We start from the raw sequence: 18,959 nt of genomic DNA on the forward strand, positions 1-18,959 counted from the left end.
CAGAGCAACAGGATATGAGGTTTCAGGGATGAACTGGATCAATCAGCCTCGTAGGTCCCATTTAAGGAACTTATATTGAGAAATGACAGTAGAAAAACGTTTCTTTTTCACTTATTCAAGAGTTTTCACATTCACACACTCATTCACACCTAAGGAAAATTTACTGTCCATTAAAATAGAAAAACATGCAAAGCTCCACACCAACAGTAACCCATGCTAAGGATCAAACTGGGCAATCTGGAGCCGTGAGGTGGCATCGCTACCCACTGCTGGCCATAATTAGTATTTTTATCGATGGAAAAATTATGTTCTAATTCCTAAAATGGTCTTCTTTAAAAAACCTTCATAAATTATTTAAATATCCACACATCCAAGGTCAAAAATACTCCAACTGTGTGCATCTGACATTTCAGTGCTAGTATCTTGAGAGTAGGTAAAAAATAATGAGCATAAGAAAACACTAAAAAAACGTATTTTATATGCACAAAACTATTTTCAGCAGCTCATACAAAAGCAAAACAACAGACACACAAAAGAGCAAACACACACACACACACACACACACACACACACACACACACACACACACACACACACACACACACACACACACAGAGACCCCAAGCCCACAGTCTAAGAATAACTTGCACTTAGTGTCCTTTTTGGTTTGACTGAACAGCCAGACAGTCATAAATGAAGTCTTAATTTTTCAGAGACATATTGCAACATAAGTTGCAATGTTTTTTGTCCAGGACTCCCTCTGCACCACGGCTGCCCCATATGGATGCGGGGCGTCACGTCATTTTGAACAGATGGCAGCATAAACGTTTAATATTAATAATGTTGTAAGAGATGAACTCTAAAGACACAGTAGATGGTAAAAGTGCAAAAAAATAATAATGCTGGTAAGAATTTTAAATATATATTATAAACTTAATTAGCACCTCAAGAGAAATCTTGGGTCATTCTGACTGTGGAACACAAATTAAATCCACGGAAGACGTGGAAGAGCGTATTAAGAGTTTACCATCTTTCTATATTATGATTACAACATTTAACACAATCAGTGTAAGTGGATAAATATAATCTTACTGTGTGTGCTGATACTAATGTAGACAGCAGATCCTTCCTTCAGAAAAGGTGTTCATGTATAAATACAAAATTACCTGCAGCTGTGTTCCTCTTTCACTCATCACAATAGCTCCTAATGTAAACACACAGCATGATAATGATCATTATGAGACGCTTCTCTCTGTTTCCCCTTCTCTCTCTCCTCAAGTCTCACAGGTCCTCATCTCCATTTCTCTCCTATCAGTCCTAAACGAGCAATAATAGTTCTTAACCGTTTCTTTAATAGTATGATGAGAGCTAGGATTTCTATGATTAAAAGTCAGGTGCAAAGGTTTACACACCCAAAATAAAAATAAAAAACAAAAAAACAAAAAAACAAAAAAAAACAAATGCTCCCTTACTGTCACATGCAACAAAAAAAAGAAGAAAAAGTAAAATATTGTATGATAAGATATTGTGTATATATATATATATATATATATATATATATATATACATACAGTAACAAATAAACATTTGGACATGGAAGGGTTTTCTTCATTTTCACTCATTTCTATTATGTTAGAGCAATAATGAAAATATGAACACTATCAATACAACACAGGGAATTATGTAGTGATAAAACAAACGTGTTAAACATATGGAAAATACTGTATTCCGGCTGAAACTTTGCACATACTTGGCATCTTCTCAAACAGCTTTATAGCGTCACCCCGGAGACATTTCTTAAAATTCCCAAACAGGCCGAGCTCCTCACTGCTTCTACTAAGTGAAATGAATGAAAACTAAATGAAAACTTGTTTTGGGAAACAATTTAATTTTAAGTAAAAACTACTAATCAAAAAATTCCAATTTAATTCAAAAATAAGTGACACATGGGCAGTAACTATTTAACTGTAAGTATATTGCCTTAAAAACAAATTTCAATTTCTTTAAGACAATTAAAAATCTCCTTCATTTTCAGTATAGTGTGTACTTTTGATTGGTAATGTATACACTCACCAGCCAGTTTACTGTAAGAGAACATTGTACACCTGCAATTATTCGTCCAATTATCTATTTAGCCAATCATGTGACGGTAGCACAGTCCATGAAATAATGTACATACAGGTCAAGAACTTCAGTTAATGCTCACAAACATCAGAATACAGAAACATTTTGTGGAGTCAGACTGTGGCATGATTGTTGTTGTCAGACAGGCTGGTTTGATAATTTCAGAAACTGCTAATCTCCTGGGATTTTCAAAACACAAAAGTTTATACAGAATGATGCAAGAAATAAATAAACAAATAAAACCCTCCAGTGAGTGGGAGTTCTTAACGCTTTGTTGATGAGAGTTGAGAGGAGAATAGTCAGACTATTTCAAGCTGACAGGAAGGCTACAGTAACTTAAATATCCACTCTTTACAACCATGCTGAGCAGAAAAGCATCTCATATTGAACTCTCAGGTGTATGGACTACAACAGTAGAAGACCAGATGGGGTTTCATGCCCTTCAGAACAGGAGTCTGAGGCTGGAGTCTGAGGCTGTAGTGTGTGTGTGTGTGTGTGTGTGTGTGTGTGTGTGTGTGTGTGTGTGTGTGTGTGTGTGTGTGTGTGTGTGTGTGTGTGTGTGTGTGTGTGTGTGTGTGTGTGTGTGTGTGTGTGTGTGTGTGAAAAGTTTGCATTTCCATTTCTTTTTGGAGAAAAAAAGTCAATAATTTTATCTTTTAAAATTGAGGCATATCTTTTCTTTTAAAGCCATGTGGGATACAGACTGCTTTTAGAGCAGCAAAATGCTTACATCATCAGCAGTAGTCCATAATGGCGTGAGTCAGAGAAGTCTGGCGGGAAGGAAATCTTTAGAGGCAGGTCTTAAAAAAAAGAAAGAAAGAAAACGCTTCAGGGAAAAGAAAGCATTATTTGGTTTACATGATTGATGTCTGTTAAAGTTAAATAAATGCTTCTGTCTATATTTAAAAATGTATTAGCAAAAACATCATATGGTTTCCTAAAAGTATTACACTAATGGTATAAAATGAAAAGTTGTCTGCAAACTGTGAAATGAACATATGGGAAGAAATATTTACCAAAGCGGTCAGTCTGTAGGGTTTTATACTCAGTGATCTGGATTCTCTTGTATCTCAGAACAGCTTTGAGGAGAGAGTTATTCTCCAGAATAAAATAATCTGGGCACACAGACACAGGGTGAAAATCAAAACAGATTAAGCTTTTTTTCCGTTTGTTTTTTTTTTTTTTTTTAAATTAAAATCTCTATAAACACAGCATGGCCACTCACTATGATTCTCCTACTGTGTGCTACAGTGTGATTTAGTAGATGTCTCTCAACCATATATTCACTGCAGGAATTTGCCTCCAGGAGGGAAAACCCATAAAAATGAGTTATCTGGGGTTTACAGAGGCCCCATTGGTACATTTAATCATAACAACAACTGCCATTACAGCATTAAAACCAGTGCAGGATGGGTACTGAAGTGGCTTTATTGAAAACCTGAAGGTGCTACTGAGGTGGTACTTTACTTCTTATTAATGTGCTGCTCTTCACATGGCCATGACATATGCTACATTACAACTCGCTGATTACATTTGCAAATGACCACGAAAATAGTTATGCTATAGTTGCTGCTCACAAAAATAGTGTTCACACATAACCACTCAGAATGTGTACCTGCCTTTACATCAAACATAAAGGTAATGCTGTATATATAATGCAGAGTTAATTAACCACTAGGCAGTTTAATGCTTCAAAGAAATCTACTGTAGGTAAGGAATTAGTGTGTGTGTGTGTGTGTGTGTGTGTGTGTGTGTTTGTGTAGGAGGGTGAGTGTGTGTGTGTGTGTATGAGTGTATGTGCGTGTGTGTGTGTGTGTGTGTGTGTGTGTTTATGTAGAAGGGTGACTGTGTGTGTGGTGTGTGTATGTGTGTGTGTGTGTGTGTGTGTGTTTGTGTTGGAGGGTGAGTGTGTGTGGTGTGTGTGTGTGTGGGTGGGTGTTTGTGTAGGAGGGTGAGTGTGTGTGTGTGTGTGTGTGTGTGTGTGTGTGTGTGTGTGTGTGTGTGTGTGTGTGTTGTGTGTGTGTGTGTGTGTGTTTGTGTAGGAAGGTGAGTGTGTGTAGGTGTGCATGTATGTATGTCTACATGTAATGAATAGGTTGGAAATAAACACTCACTGGCTGTGTGGAGTGTGTGGACGATCACTGTGGGGGCTCCAGGTCCTAAACAGGACAGATAAAACACATCAAACAAAACTGGGCTAGACAAATCAATAATACAGGTGAAAGTTATGTGTGTTTCTGTATGTGTGTGGATGTGTTACAGTAAGCTGGTATCTCCAATAAGCCTAAGTGAGAAGTAACCCATAACGCCCAATTTGGTATATGCACCAGCATAAGTACATAAGTGTGCACTTCCAAGACACTCCCTTCCTGGTTCCTAATGTTGCCTTTTACAACAGACGTGTGCAACTTTTATTTACAGCAGGGTTGCCAATAAAGTACTGTCAAATTTACAGTAAACCCCTGTAAAACATATTTACAGTAAAGTAATGTAATATCTTACACAGTATAAAATGCCACATAATCCAGTACATTTTCTCATTTGGTTGATGCTTTTTTTTAAGTGCATAGTATCAGTGACAGTAACCACTGACAGGTGAAGTGAATAACATTTACTTGAAGTTGATGTGTTGGAAGAAGGAAAAACTGGGCAAGCATAAGGATCTGAGTGACGTTGATAAGGGCCACATTGTGATGGCTAGACGACCGGGTCAGAGCATCTCCAAAACAGCAGGTCTTATGAGGTGTTTCCCATCATGGGTTTCCAAGGCTCATTGATTTGTGTGTGGAGCGAAGGCTAGCTAGTCTGGTCTGTTCCCACAGAAGAGCTACTGTAGCACATAGTGCTGAAAAAATTCATGCTGGCTATGATATAAAGATGTCAGAACACACAGTTCATCATAGATTGCTGCATATGTAACTGTGTAGCCCAAGACTGGTCAGAGTACCCACGCTGACCCCTGTCCACCACCAAAAGCACATAGCATGAGCACACGAGCATCAGAACTGGACCATGGAGCAATGGAAGAAGGTGGCCTTGTCTGATGAATCACGTTCTGTTTTACATCATGTGGAAGGCCGGGTGAGTGTGTGTAGCTTACCTGGGGAAGAGATGGCACCAGGATGCACTATGAGAAGAAGGCATACTGGCGGAGGAAGTATGATGCTCTGGGCAATGTTCTGCTGGGAAACCTTGGGTCCTGGCATTCATGTGGATGTTACTTTGACACATACCACCTACCTAGACACTGTTGCAGACCCAGTTCATGGCAATGGTATTCCTTAATCGCAGTGGCCTCTTTCAGCAGGATAATGCGCCCTGCCACACTGCAAAAATTGTTCAGGAACGGTTTGAGGAACAGTACAAAGAGTTCAAGGTGTTCACTTGGCCTCCAAATTCCCCAGATCACAATCCGATCAAGCATCTGTGGGATGTGCCGAACAAACATATCTAATCCATGGAGGCCCCAACTTGCAACTTACAGAACTTAAAGGATCTGCTGCTAATGTCTTGGTATCGTGCAAGATACCACAGCACACCTTCAGAGTTCTTGTAGAGTCCATGCCTCAATGGGTCAGAGCTGTTTTGGCAGCACAAGAGGGACCTACACAATATTAATTAATGTTACGGATGATCGGTATATAATGGTATATAAAGGAAATACAGTATGTAGTCCTCAACACAGTATTTAAAACTTACTTTGGCCCCTGAGATAAAAATGTGGCCTATGAGTACACTCTAAGAAGGGATGTCAAAGTTATTATGGCTGTGGAATGACTAACATAATTAACCATAATGAATAGTATCTTTGTATAGTTAATAACAGTTAATCAAACATTTTCTTAGCTTACATTTGACCCTAAGGATTTCGCATTAAGTTCTAACTACTGGATTGAGGGCTACATGTTATTTTTAAGTCTTATATTAGATGGACTTTTATACAGTATGTACCACTGCTACTACATACTTCTTCAACATAACCTAATTTTTTTCAAGAGACGCTTATAAAGCACTGGATACTGTGTGAGATCCAGGGCAGGTGTTCAAAAGGCAGACGTTTCAGTGCTGCAATCATGTTCCTTGCACAATGCAAAAAAAAAAAAAAAAATGTGCTAAGCATGCCTAATGTCTTTTCTCGACTCGTGCTTCAACAAAGTGCCTCATTTCTGTTTTCATTACATCAGAGCATGTGAGTGCAGTTTCCAATTTTCATCCATATAATGCCCTGTAACCTCAAGATAATCATGGTTATTCACAGACGCTCAGTAATCTCCATTTAAAAACAGCCGCAGCTTTCTCAATCAATGAATCACATAAAGTTTCAGTGCACAAGCGACTTGCCGAGGATTGCGAACAAGGATTGCAGATGATGTAAAGGATGAAACCAAGGAGATGCATTAATGGTATCCAAAAAGGGTAGAACTCAAAATTTATCATCATAATACATTATTAACACTTAAACTCTTACAGTTAACTATTACACACTTTCCTAAGCAAGGGCTTATAGATTGATATGAGAGCTGTACCTTTACAGTGCAGTATAACATGCTGCTGTGTTGGACCGAGGTCAGCACTAAAGAAAGTGCAGTGGGCCTTGTTCAGGTCACAGGTAAGACATCGCCGTGGAAACAGACCAACTGTGGACACACTGAACACAGAACCATCCAATGCCTTCATTTGTATTTGATCACCTCCAACTCAGCTCAACAAGCCCAGAGAGCAAGTACTTTAACATAGAAAAAAGTGTTAAGCAAATGATATTGTACAGCAGTCAGTACAAATTAAATCTATTTCTGATAACAGAAATTAAGACCACAGTAAATGAATTAGTACTGGCATTGTGTAGACTGTAAGGAACATGTAAAAGATCCAGACCTGAAGAGCTGTCGTCTTCTTGAGGATCCTTCAGTGCTTAAGAAATATCTGTCGGGTAAAAACATGCCAGTGTTCATGGGAAAGTCACAGAATTTTACAGATCTTGTTGCAGTCTAAACGGTAACACTTTCAATGAAGCCCATATTCAGCATATTCACACGGCTTGATGCACTCAGTGCCAACATTTTGTTTATAATATTGTTAGAATGATTAAGAAACATTACAGAGGCTTAATAATTATGTGCAGATTGTGCAGTAACCCACAAGCATTACAATGAATAGTGATACTCATGTCACAATATTGCTATACGTTATTAAGGAACATTATTAGAGCTCTATGCAGCATCATTATAGTTGATAAAAATGCTTACAAGGAATCATAACCTACAGAAAAAAAATCATAAGCACAGGAGCTTCATAGAACGCATTACCCGATTATTTTCAACTTAGCTTTCAAACAGCTGCTTTGCTAGTAATGAAAAAAGAAAACAAGTCTATATTTTGTGGACAAACAAAGTGGAAGTACATTACCTGTTTTACTACGGCAAAATTTCTAAACAGTACGAGCTCTTTCCCATATCCCGTGTGCATATATTTATTAACGATTGGGAAGTTCATATTTGGCATTGAAGAACAGGGGATTCAAAAACACATCTGGGGCTACAGAGAGTAATGTTACTCTGAGAGCACGGTTAGTGAAAGTAACAAGTAACAAAGTTTAATCTTGTTACATTCTAATGTACAGATTTTGTATATACTGCTAAGAGTCAGAATGGATCATATAAATACTGTTATTAAGTTTTAACTACTGTACTTTAATAATGTTCAGTGTGTTAATCAATTGAAAATGGCACATAATCAGGCAATGATTATTGTTGCTGCATCGCCACGAATTTTTACACCCCTCACACACACACACACACATACATATATATATATATATATATATATATATATATATATATATATATATATATATATATATATATATATATATATGTATATATGTATATATATATAAATTATTATGTGTGTGTGTGTGTGTGTGTATGTGTGTGTGTGTGCATGATATGGCTGATGGCAAAAAATGACTCACATGGTCTGGGAATTTTCATCGTAGGCCAGAATCTCTGTCACTTCCCAGTTGCCTGATGTCAGGTGACGTACTTCATTTTGATCCACCCTAATCTGAGAAAGTAATAATCACCACCATGGTAAGTTAAATAAAACCTACATGGGAGATCATTCATCACTAATTAACATATGTAATTAATTTATTCTATCATCACTTTAACTCATCCATATTAATTATCATGTAGCCAAGATCTTTGGCAATAAGCAGTAAACCTTGAGAAATCACACTAATTATACACACTATTATACATTACAGGCCAAAAATATGGAAATAAGCAGTGGTTTAAGTGAATTTTCCAACACAAGATGACATCTAGGTCAACCAAAGAAGTATTGCTAGTGAAGTGCTCTAACTAACTCTAATGTATTATACAAGAAAAGCCTTCCACCTTCCTTTTTGGTATCAGTCTCTTTCATCAAGGAATTTTTAATTATTTAACACCTGATTCAGTTCAATCAAGCCTTTGAGAGCCACTAAATGTTTGTGTCGTGCTGTCGTTAAATCTAAAGAGCTAAAAGAAAATATTTTGCTGAATGCAGAATTTGAAGTCATTCAAAATGGGTTTAGAAGGCATTATCTTTTTTATCTATATTGAATAATAAATTGCTTCATTTTGCAGTCAAGATTAAAAAAATTACACAACAGAAAAAGCACAGGAAAAGATAGAAATGCTCCCAATCATATAGCCAGTCCGTTCTCTTCCTGTGATGAAATGGTGTTGCATGGCCTGTGTTTGCATTTTGGAATATAACAGACTCCTGATACACTAACTCAGACTAACTCCTAATTTCCTTGACTCTTTTAATGAGACTTTCAGTTCCACCATTTTCTAAAAACTGCTGCAATGACAATTTTCACACTTCTGTCTGTGAAAATAATTCCCCTTAGTCATCAAGACATTATAGATTTAGGTTTATGGGGACGGTAGCAAAAACAATTTAAAGACTACTTAGTCATAGACTATTGTTTTAAACATCTAGTCAGACCCTATGATAATATGATAATATATTGTAGTCTCTTTTAATATTTCTATTTGTATAATACATTCATTTTGTACCGATTATTAATCTGAGTCATTCTTAAAACTCGGACTATGCTATATGAGAATGAAAAACGTGTTCCATTGGTAAATTCTCAATGAAGACTTTCTACAATAGCAGTTATGTAATGATTGTATACTTTTATTGGTAATTATTGCAAGTAACGTTTCAGTGAAGAAGACAGTCAGCATTATTGTACCAATTGATCACTTTGCTCGTCTATATTTACATGTAAATGCAAATATATCCAACAGATTTAACACACAGGACAGCAATATCAAAAGATTACCTGCGTGGTGAACATGGCGATGTGATGAAACTCTCCACGGCCGCCCTGCTTTACAGGAACAGTTAGGAAGAAGCGGCTGCCATCCTGTGAGAAGAAAGGCTTCTGATCCTGAATAGGGAGAGAGAAAAAAATCACACACGGCACTAGACAAAAACTCAGGCCAGGTGCTAATGCTCTAGAGCTGTGTAGCGCTCTTTAACTGAAGAGCACTCTAAAGGTAATATTCTTTAGAATAGAATGCAGGGGTTAAAGAGAGAGAGAGAGAGAGAGAGAGAGAGAGAGAGAGAGAGAGAGATCTCACCTGTTTGGAGAGCCAAAGCTCTGATGTCTCCTCATGTCTCTAAAACACACAAACCTATTATCACCCAAAGCTATTCTGTGTAAGTATGAGTGAGTGAGTGAGTGAGCATGTGTGTTTTATGTGTGTGTGTGTGTGTGTGTGTGTGTACCTTGACACAGGCTCCAGTGGTAGAGTCGCACACAGTCAGAATTGAGATATTCTGAGCTCGATTCAACCACCTTACTGCAGTCTTAGTCTTACTGATCCACTTCACCATTACTACATAGTGCTCCCTGTCAGAACACACACACACACACACATATACACACACATATACACACAGACAGACATAAGCATTACTAAAAATAGCTAAAAGAAAAAAAAAGAGAGTAATGTAAAGGGAGTAATCTTGATGCCTAGAAAGATAGACATCTTAGTGTACTCACTCACATACTGTAATAATGTTATTTTTATCAGTATGCAAGTTTCACGCTTTAATAAGCAAGAACATTAATAATGGAATAATAATAATAATAATAATAATAACAACAACAACAATAATAATAATAATAATAAATTGCTATTGATTAATACATAACAATTAAGTTTCACATTTTCATATGGAAATATGCTTTTCCTTGCACCATAATACTTCAATTATGGAAAGGAAGGCACAACAGCATCTTTACTTCCTGAGGAGACTGATGAAAGTCTGTCTCCACTAGTTCTTAAGAAGTTTCTATCGCTGCACCACTGACAGCATCCTGACCAACTCATAGTGTGATATCGCAGCTCTACGGTGTCTGAAAGAAAAGCCCTGCAACGGGTGATGAAAACCACCCAGTGCATCACTGGTGCCCAAATACCAGCCATTGACCATCTTCACCACAGTATAGATGTCTGCGTAGACCAATCAACATCATCAGAGACTGCTGATGTGAACAGTCACAAACTGTTCAACGTCCTTCCTTCCAGGAGGAGATATAGAACAATTTACACCAGAACCAGTAGGCTCAGGGCCAGCTTCTTCCCCACAACCATTACCCTGCTGAACTCTTCCCTACATCATTAGGCCACTGATGTTTTACTGCCTGTAATCATCCTGCAGTTCTGTTCTATACTGTATATTCTGTATTATCTCTACATAATTGGATATTCATGGTATATATCCTAGGTCATCTTTACATATCTGTATGCTATCTGTATATACATTGTAAAATATCCATGGATAATCTGGGTACTGTTGTATATACAATGTACTGTATATATCTCTTACATATATTTATGACTAATACCGGCATATATTATTTAATTAATAGCTATTATAGCTTTTCTATTATAACATTCATAATGCTATCTACTCTATAGCTACTGCACATTTTCACTGCCCATAGCCTTGTTGTTATTGTTACTATTTATATATTCAAGCTGTACTTTGTTAATCTGCACAATGCTACTATTTGCACTTCTGGTACATGCTACATTTCACTGGTGAGTAATGCAACTACTGTGCAATAACAATAAAGTTTTATGAATGTATGTACGTATGTATGTATCTATCTATCTATCTATCTATCTATCTATCCATCCAGAATGATATATCTATTTTGAATTTTACAGTTTGTATCTCCCAGGATACATGATCACACCCACCTGAGTTTGAGACCATCAGGAGGTGTGAGTTCCAGGGTGTGTGTTGGTCCATAAAGATTCACCACAAACAGTTTGACCATGGGGTTGGGCTGACCTGCCTTCGGACACAGCAACACACACACACACACACACACACACACACACACACACACACACACACACACACACACACACACACACACACATAGAGAACAGAACAGCTTAGATATACCTGACTATTACAGCTAATTATAACCCCAATTCCAAAAAAGTTGGGACGCTGTGTTAAATGTAAATAAAAACAGAATGCAATGATTTGAAAATCTCATAAATCCATATGTTATTCAAAATAGAACATAGAAAACATATCCAATGTTTACAGTGAGGAAATGTACCATTTTAAGAAAAAAATAAGGTCATTTTGAATCTGCTGGCAGCAACATGTCTTACTAAAGTTGGGACACGGGCAACAAAAAGGCTGGAAAAGGATGTGTTACATATGTGTGTGTGAGTTTTTGTTGTACCTTAGGGTATGGATACTGTCTTCCTTTAGGGTATGTGGCCCCTGTAAAGGTGGGCAGAACCATGTTGGGCACCAGACTGTCGTTCAACACCAGGAACGCCAAACGCTCACCATCAGGAGACCACCAGTGAGCGACATGACTATGCAAAATCTCCTCTACAGACACACACACACACACACACACATACACACAGATAGAATGTCCATTTCTTGTAAGTGACTGATGCCGTTAGTATAATAAGGTGATCTAATGTGATGATGAAGTGAATTGCATTTTGATTAGACCCTTCATTATCAATTTGGGCCAGAGCAGAATGTATGTGTGCGTGTGTGTGTGTGTGTGTGTGTGTGTATGTGTATGTGTGTGTGTGTGTGTGTATGTGTGTGCTTGTGTGTGTGTGTGTATGTGTGTATGTGTGTGTGTGTTGTAGCCACTCAGGGCGGAACACAGACACACAGGAGACAGACGTGGAGAAAAGTGCTCTTTTATTTACAGTGTGTGAAAGTGGGTGATAGATGAGAAGGTGAGAAACGCAGGTGTAGAGTGCGATCTTCCTGCCATTGGAAGCAGCATTCGGGCTTAATTAAGACTTGTCTCCACAATTGAATTACCAAACGTGAACACAAACCTTCAGTAGCATATCTGTACCAACTAACTCATACTCAAGTCACTCACTCTTACACACCCACACACCACAAAGCTCCAAATCAGTCGTACAGAACAAATTTATCTCTAATCAGTGTTCAGGATAAACTGTTTTATTTGATCTCAGCTAGATGGAAGATGCAATTGCTTATTTATGAATTCAAACTAACCAGAAACTTCCTGCTTTATGAATTTTGATAAAAACAGAGGTAATGATGCTGAGAACTAAGTCTAAAGCTTGATTACTATTCTGTGAAACAAGAAACTACAGTAAATGGCCCTGGCACATCTTTGGTGCATAAAATCTCTAAAATAGGATATTGTTATTTACATTCACATTTATTAATTTAGCAGACGCTTTTATCCAAAGTGACTTACAAATGAGGAAATACAAGCAAAGCGATACATCAAGCGAAGAACAATACAAGTAGTGCTACCATACAAGATCTTTTAATTGAGTTCTAGAGAAGCAAAGTGCACAGAGTAGAGGTGTAAGAGCCAGTGTAAGTTTTTTGTTTGTTTGTTTGTTTGTATTTAAAGATAATGTGGGGTTGGCGTTTTAGGGGTTAGTTAGGTGTTCAGGGAAGAGGTGGGTCTTTAGCTGTTTTGTGAAGATGGTGACAGATTCTGCAGTCTGGATTGAGGTTGGAAGTTCATTCCACCACTGAGGAACAGTTAGTTTGAAGGTTCTGGAAAGGGGTGTTGAGCGACGATGAGTAGGAACTACTAAGCGTCGGTCCTTAACCGATTGCAGATTGCGTGAGGGAACATAAGCCTTCAGGAGAGTGCTGAGGTAGGGGGTGCTGTTAACTGTTCAAATCATGTTTGATGTACGAAAGCAAATGATGTTAACGTAACTCAATTCAATCACATGGAACCGATGTAGGAATTTGAAGTAAGTAAATTCACTTGGCTTTTTTTGCAGTGTGTGGATTTCTGTGTTCACTTTAAACCAGTTTTTTTTTTTAATAGTCAAACTTTTAATCTAAGAAAAGAACAAAAGTTTCCATCGGCAAGAAAGGGGAAGATGGAATTCATTCAATGTTACCTTGAGGAACTTTCTAAAGTGAAAAAAATAAAAATAAATAAATAATTAAAAAAACGGTCATTTGAAAAACATTAACCTGAGCTGAGGCTCAACCCCCAGTCACCGGTCTACTGAACCTCACATGTGACCGCTACGCTATACTAGCTGACATGCTGGAGTCATGTTAATTTATATACTGTAGTTAGCTATACTATGGGACTTGACCACACTCACTCTTCTAATCAGAAACTTGTTTACATTAGGTTTATCATAATGAGAAACATTGTGATGAGAAAAGTAATTATTTTTATGTAAACCATAGGTAATATTTTTTCCTATATCTAACAGACCACACGTTCCAGGCTCGACAAAATTTAATGTGCTCTCCTGCTTGTTGAAAAAGAGTTTTGAGAGAGGTTCACAGATCCGCTGGACAAGCACAAGCGGATCATGGGCTTCAGTACAAGAAACAGCACAGTTTGGTTGGTAAAATAATACATGCTGTATACAGAATATGTCCAGGCGGAACTATTGTACATACTAGCAAACAACCTTAAAATCTCTATTAAAACATACTTAACCTGGCCTAATGGGAGTTTTTAAGTCCTTTATTTTATCATATTTTTTATTACATTCATATTATGTTATAATTTTCACTGATTTAATGTTAAGTTATTGTAGACTGTTTCATTAATGTGCTTTGCTTAATCTTTAACATTTTAATTACTGAGAAACATGTGATGTAAATATATATTATTTCCATTACTATTATTAAGAAAACACATTATTTCAATGTACTGTTTCCAGAAACCACCAGAGAGTGCAAACAACTAATTCAGGTTAATGGAGACCTGTGATATTTGTTAGTATAAGACAAAACCATGCGCTTTCATACCTTCATAGAGCCAGTCAGCAATGCCATTGTACACAACGCCCTCTTTGCCCGATGACGTCAGCCTGAGTGAGTTACTCTTCACGTCTGACTGGTAATATATATTATTCTCAAAGATATACACCTACATACAGAGGAGACATTATAAAGAGGATCAAGTCACATGGTGAAGGCATTGTGGAGAATCAGTACTCATGCAGTTCAGCTCCTATTTTGAGGACTCACTGCTCTGCATTGTGTCTTTCCTGCTCTAACACTACTTATTTGACTCAGTAGCCAATTAGCAAACACTTTGTGAGCTTGAATCAGATGTGTTCAAGGAATGAAAAAGACAAGATTGAGCAGAGCACTGAGTCAACACTGCATAATTGAAAATGCCCTGCTGGACAGTAATAGTAAATACAGATTCTTTTCCAGCTGAAGGTCATGCTAGCATTTAACACTCTCCAACAAAGGCTTATCTGATGAACTCCTCATCCAATCTGCCAACTGAGAATGACCAAGAAAGCATGTCTAACTACATGCAGACTATAATTACACTACAATTAGTCTGCCTTTTACAGATTTTCAGGGCATTCATTCATGTCATTTTGGCAACATCTAAATGCTCAGGGAAATTGCATATGACAGGATATCACTGACTTTAACAAAATACACAGAAAGTATTTGTATCTCAATTTAATTGTATCTCTTACCAGCTGTTGTCCCTGCATTCCCCAAGCAGCATGCTGCAATCTGGAGTTAAGCACCTCTGGAGGGTCCAACTCCCACACCTCCCTGTAACACACACACATATATAAATGCACATAAAGACAGACAAGGTCCTGTTCCTGGTGGGGTAATTCTGAAGCTTTTACAGCAGCATGAATTATACCTGGTGTGAATATTATAGATGATGTAGGAAGCTGTAAAGGAGTGCCGGTAAACCTGAAATCACAAAAAGAAAAAGAATAAAGACAGACAGTCTGAAATCAAACACACATAAAAAGAAGCTTTTCTACTGCAAAACTGCTTTAAAGTAATTTTTATACAGTAAAGCCCAACTATTTCTCTCACTGACATGGGTTGTATATTTCTTTTAAAGTTTTCAAAGTATTTAAGTCTTTTAAACTGTAAAAATTTTAATGTAGTTCAATGTATATGCTTCTATCTGCTCCAAAATTCACAAACAAGTGTATGCTTCAGCATGCAATTTGGTTCATTTAAAGTTATTTATACAACTGAACTGAGTTAAGGGCCTTGCTCAATGGGTCAACAGCGGCAGCTTGGTAATGCTTTGATTTGAACTAACAACCGTCCAATCAGTAGTGCAACATTTTAAGCACTGAGCTACCACTGCTTCATTACCTGTTGGTGCACAAAAACACTAGACTGCATAGCATTGAGAAAGCGCTGTGATAGAGGATCAAAGAGAACAACCTGAATAGCATCAACAGGGTGCACAATAAAGAAAGTATTAACTAACTGTTTTAAACATATACACACACACACACACACACACACACACACACACACACACACACACACACACACACACACACACACACACACACACACATACACATACAGAGGCCAAAAGAAAAGGAAAACAAAACTCATGAAGCATTATGGACTACAGTAGACTGATACCTATTCCGAGACTAAGCCTGGTTGATTGCCATTTGGTTGGATCAGACAGCTGATTGGCTATGGACTGTGTGAGCTCAGATGAAGAGCTGTGTGAGCTCATTTATGGGCTCTTGTATGAGCTTAGTTCAGCACCCTGGTTGGCTGGGAGACCTGTCCAGTTCAGATCAACGAGCTGATCGACTATAGGCTCCTGTATGCACTCAGATCAGACTGCTGATTGGATATGGGATTTCGTTTGACCTCAGATTAAAAGGTGAATGAATATGGGCTTCTGTAGGAGCTCGGATCAGACTCCTGATCGGACCTGTATGAGCTCCGATAAAGAGTTGATTGGATATGCTTTAGGCTCCTGTATATGAGCACAGATCAGATCAGATGGCTGTACTCTTGAGGAAGGCCCTTGAAAAAATTCCACTAAAGAAAATTTCCACTAAGGATTATGTTCCCATCCCCAGGGCCCCAGTTTCCCAAAGATTCAGACAATATCACTGAGATCCACTTCATCCAATAAAGAATGCAGTTCATTAACTATTTCTAAGTAAATCCCTGTCATAGTGATCTGTTCAGAGGCTTCTCTCAGCCAAATGCATCAGTGAGAGAATTCAAAATCTGTACTCTCATTGGTTGTCCATTATGATCATTATCACAGTGACAGACGGGGAATGTTGTAGTGGTCTACGGGCTTTGTGAAGCTAGACAGCAAACAGTATCGCACCAGACTCATGTAATGGAGCATTGGTGTCCATAAAAAAATGCACACTGTATTAACATATACTGTATGCAAATGGGAGATTACTATCCCAAAAAGATAACCAGGGAACTTTAGTGTATCACAAGCAGAGAGGAGTATGTCAGCAAATATCTAATGCCTAGCTAGGTTTATAAGGAATGAATAATTCATTCATTCATCTTCAGTTTTATCAAGGAAATACACAACTGCAGCCGGTGTTACTACTATACACATGTCAGCAATAGGATATAGAAAGAGAGAGAAGGATTGAAGACAATAATGTCAGGCAGACAGCTGCAGTAAAGAGACAAACAGAGATAGACATTACAGTGATAGATACAGATAGCGTTCTGTGGGTGATTAAAAACCAAACCCGCTTCTTTTACTCCCTGAGACAAATAGTGTTCTGAATGAGTTGAACAAATAGTGCTCTGGATGAGAGATGAGGACAAGAAAAGTCAACAGGAGAATGGATGGAGGGGGAGGAAGAGAGGGAAAAGTGGAAATAAGAGACAACGTGATGACTGATGCTCTCACAGGCAGAAACAGAGTAAGAGTGAGTAATGACAGTGGCTCTGCTGCTGGCTTTGACTAACCATTCTGCTTAGAAGGAAAAAAAATATGTTGCTTTCTGAGTGTAAACATGATAAAGGATGATGGATTCCTTTCAATGGTAACACACAGGCGCAGTGAAGATGAGCAGCTACTGTTCATAAAGGGTGATTCATACAGAGTTACAGCAATTATCATTACAGTCTTTTAAAATGCTTATGAAATATAAGAAGCATAATGATGTGACTGCTTCAGTGCTGAGAACAGAGAACATTAGGAACATGTTATGAACAAATGTTCATTAACAACTTTGACAGGTTTGTGTTGCAGGTGTGGGTGTGGTTCAGCACGAGGGTGGCTTCAGGGGAAACGACTAAGGTGGCACACCGGAGCCCTATTTGTGTATGTACTATATTGATGTGATCTCTCTTTGTTTCTCTCTCTTCCGTGAGTAGTGAGCTGAGCATGTGTGTGTGTGGGTGTGTGGGAGTGTGGGTGTGCTTAGAGCAAAGAAGAGAGAATAATTTGTGTTGCAACATTTTATAGTACTGACTACCATGCCACGTACACAATCCTAAATAACAAGCCTACATGCAATCTTCAGTCTACTGTGTTTCAGACTGGCATACTGGTCACATTGTTACAGTTTGGCTCTAATGTTACAAAACTAATGTGTAATGTTCTGAAAACTTGTGTTTGCTTTAGAATATTCTTGCAAAGCCGATCACACAATGTTCCCGGGAAAACAAAATCTTCATTCATCCATTGATTTTCATTAACCCCAGTAGCTTAGACATCTAATCTTCCGTTTCTTGAGACGCTCTATGCTCTACCCTTCTAAGCATATATATATATATATATATATATATATATATATATATATATATATATATATATATATATATATATATATACGCACACATGCACACACATCAGACACACATCCTTAAAAGAATTATAGATTACAGATTGATTAGTGGGCTGTGAGCTGACTGGTCTCTCTGAATGGAAGGAAGTGTGTATCAGATTAATCGCTACAGTAACAAGATTAAAGGGTGTAATCCTGGATGAGTTTAACTTGAAACTCTATCTCTGTCTCCCACTCTCTCTCTCTCGCTCTCTCTCTCTCTCTCTCACACACACACACACACACACATACAGACACTGTCTCTCTGTCTCTCTCACTCAGTCACTTTGTCTGAATCCCATCCTGTCAGACATCTCATATTATCATGGAAATGAAAAGGATGGATCCTATCTTTGTGAAGATTTTTTATACTGTGCTATGTTTGTGCTGTAATCCCAGTGCTATTTTTAGAACATGGCATTCTGTGTCCTAAAGTCAGATATGAGAGACTAGGGAGATATTTGAAGTAAAACTATTCACAAACTGGCAACCCTACATCTTAAAAGGATTTTAGTGTATATAAATAAGCTTTGACAGACATTAAGGCAGCCAGAACAAGAACAATGACAGACATCCTGTTATGTTGTAGAGCAAGCTCAAGTCACATATAGTATATCCGTTCAAAAGGTATCAAATATTAACAGCACTCTAACTTCAGTGAGTGAAGATACAGCTTTT

General features: G+C 37.8%; 1 protein-coding gene across 3 annotated transcripts in view; it reads right to left on the bottom strand.

Annotated features, from left to right (window-relative positions):
- Nucleotides 1-18,959, bottom strand: part of LOC108266118 (inactive dipeptidyl peptidase 10) — a 106,317-nt gene that overhangs the window by 6,345 nt on the left and 81,013 nt on the right. For all 3 annotated transcript variants that reach the window (XM_017469134.3, XM_053681065.1, XM_017469135.3), the window contains 14 exons: nt 15,338-15,390; nt 15,159-15,240; nt 14,467-14,587; nt 11,900-12,054; nt 11,397-11,494; nt 9,913-10,036; nt 9,765-9,803; nt 9,464-9,571; nt 8,096-8,187; nt 7,000-7,047; nt 6,651-6,772; nt 4,239-4,283; nt 3,141-3,239; nt 2,855-2,924 (listed from right to left, as the gene is read on the bottom strand). In XM_017469134.3, the coding sequence (XP_017324623.1) occupies nt 2,855-2,924; nt 3,141-3,239; nt 4,239-4,283; nt 6,651-6,772; nt 7,000-7,047; nt 8,096-8,187; nt 9,464-9,571; nt 9,765-9,803; nt 9,913-10,036; nt 11,397-11,494; nt 11,900-12,054; nt 14,467-14,587; nt 15,159-15,240; nt 15,338-15,390 (1,256 nt within the window). The remainder of the gene's footprint in view (nt 1-2,854; nt 2,925-3,140; nt 3,240-4,238; nt 4,284-6,650; nt 6,773-6,999; nt 7,048-8,095; nt 8,188-9,463; nt 9,572-9,764; nt 9,804-9,912; nt 10,037-11,396; nt 11,495-11,899; nt 12,055-14,466; nt 14,588-15,158; nt 15,241-15,337; nt 15,391-18,959) is intronic.

The sequence above is a fragment of the Ictalurus punctatus genome, chromosome 6 (assembly GCF_001660625.3).
Source record: "Ictalurus punctatus breed USDA103 chromosome 6, Coco_2.0, whole genome shotgun sequence".
NCBI lineage: Eukaryota > Metazoa > Chordata > Actinopteri > Siluriformes > Ictaluridae > Ictalurus > Ictalurus punctatus.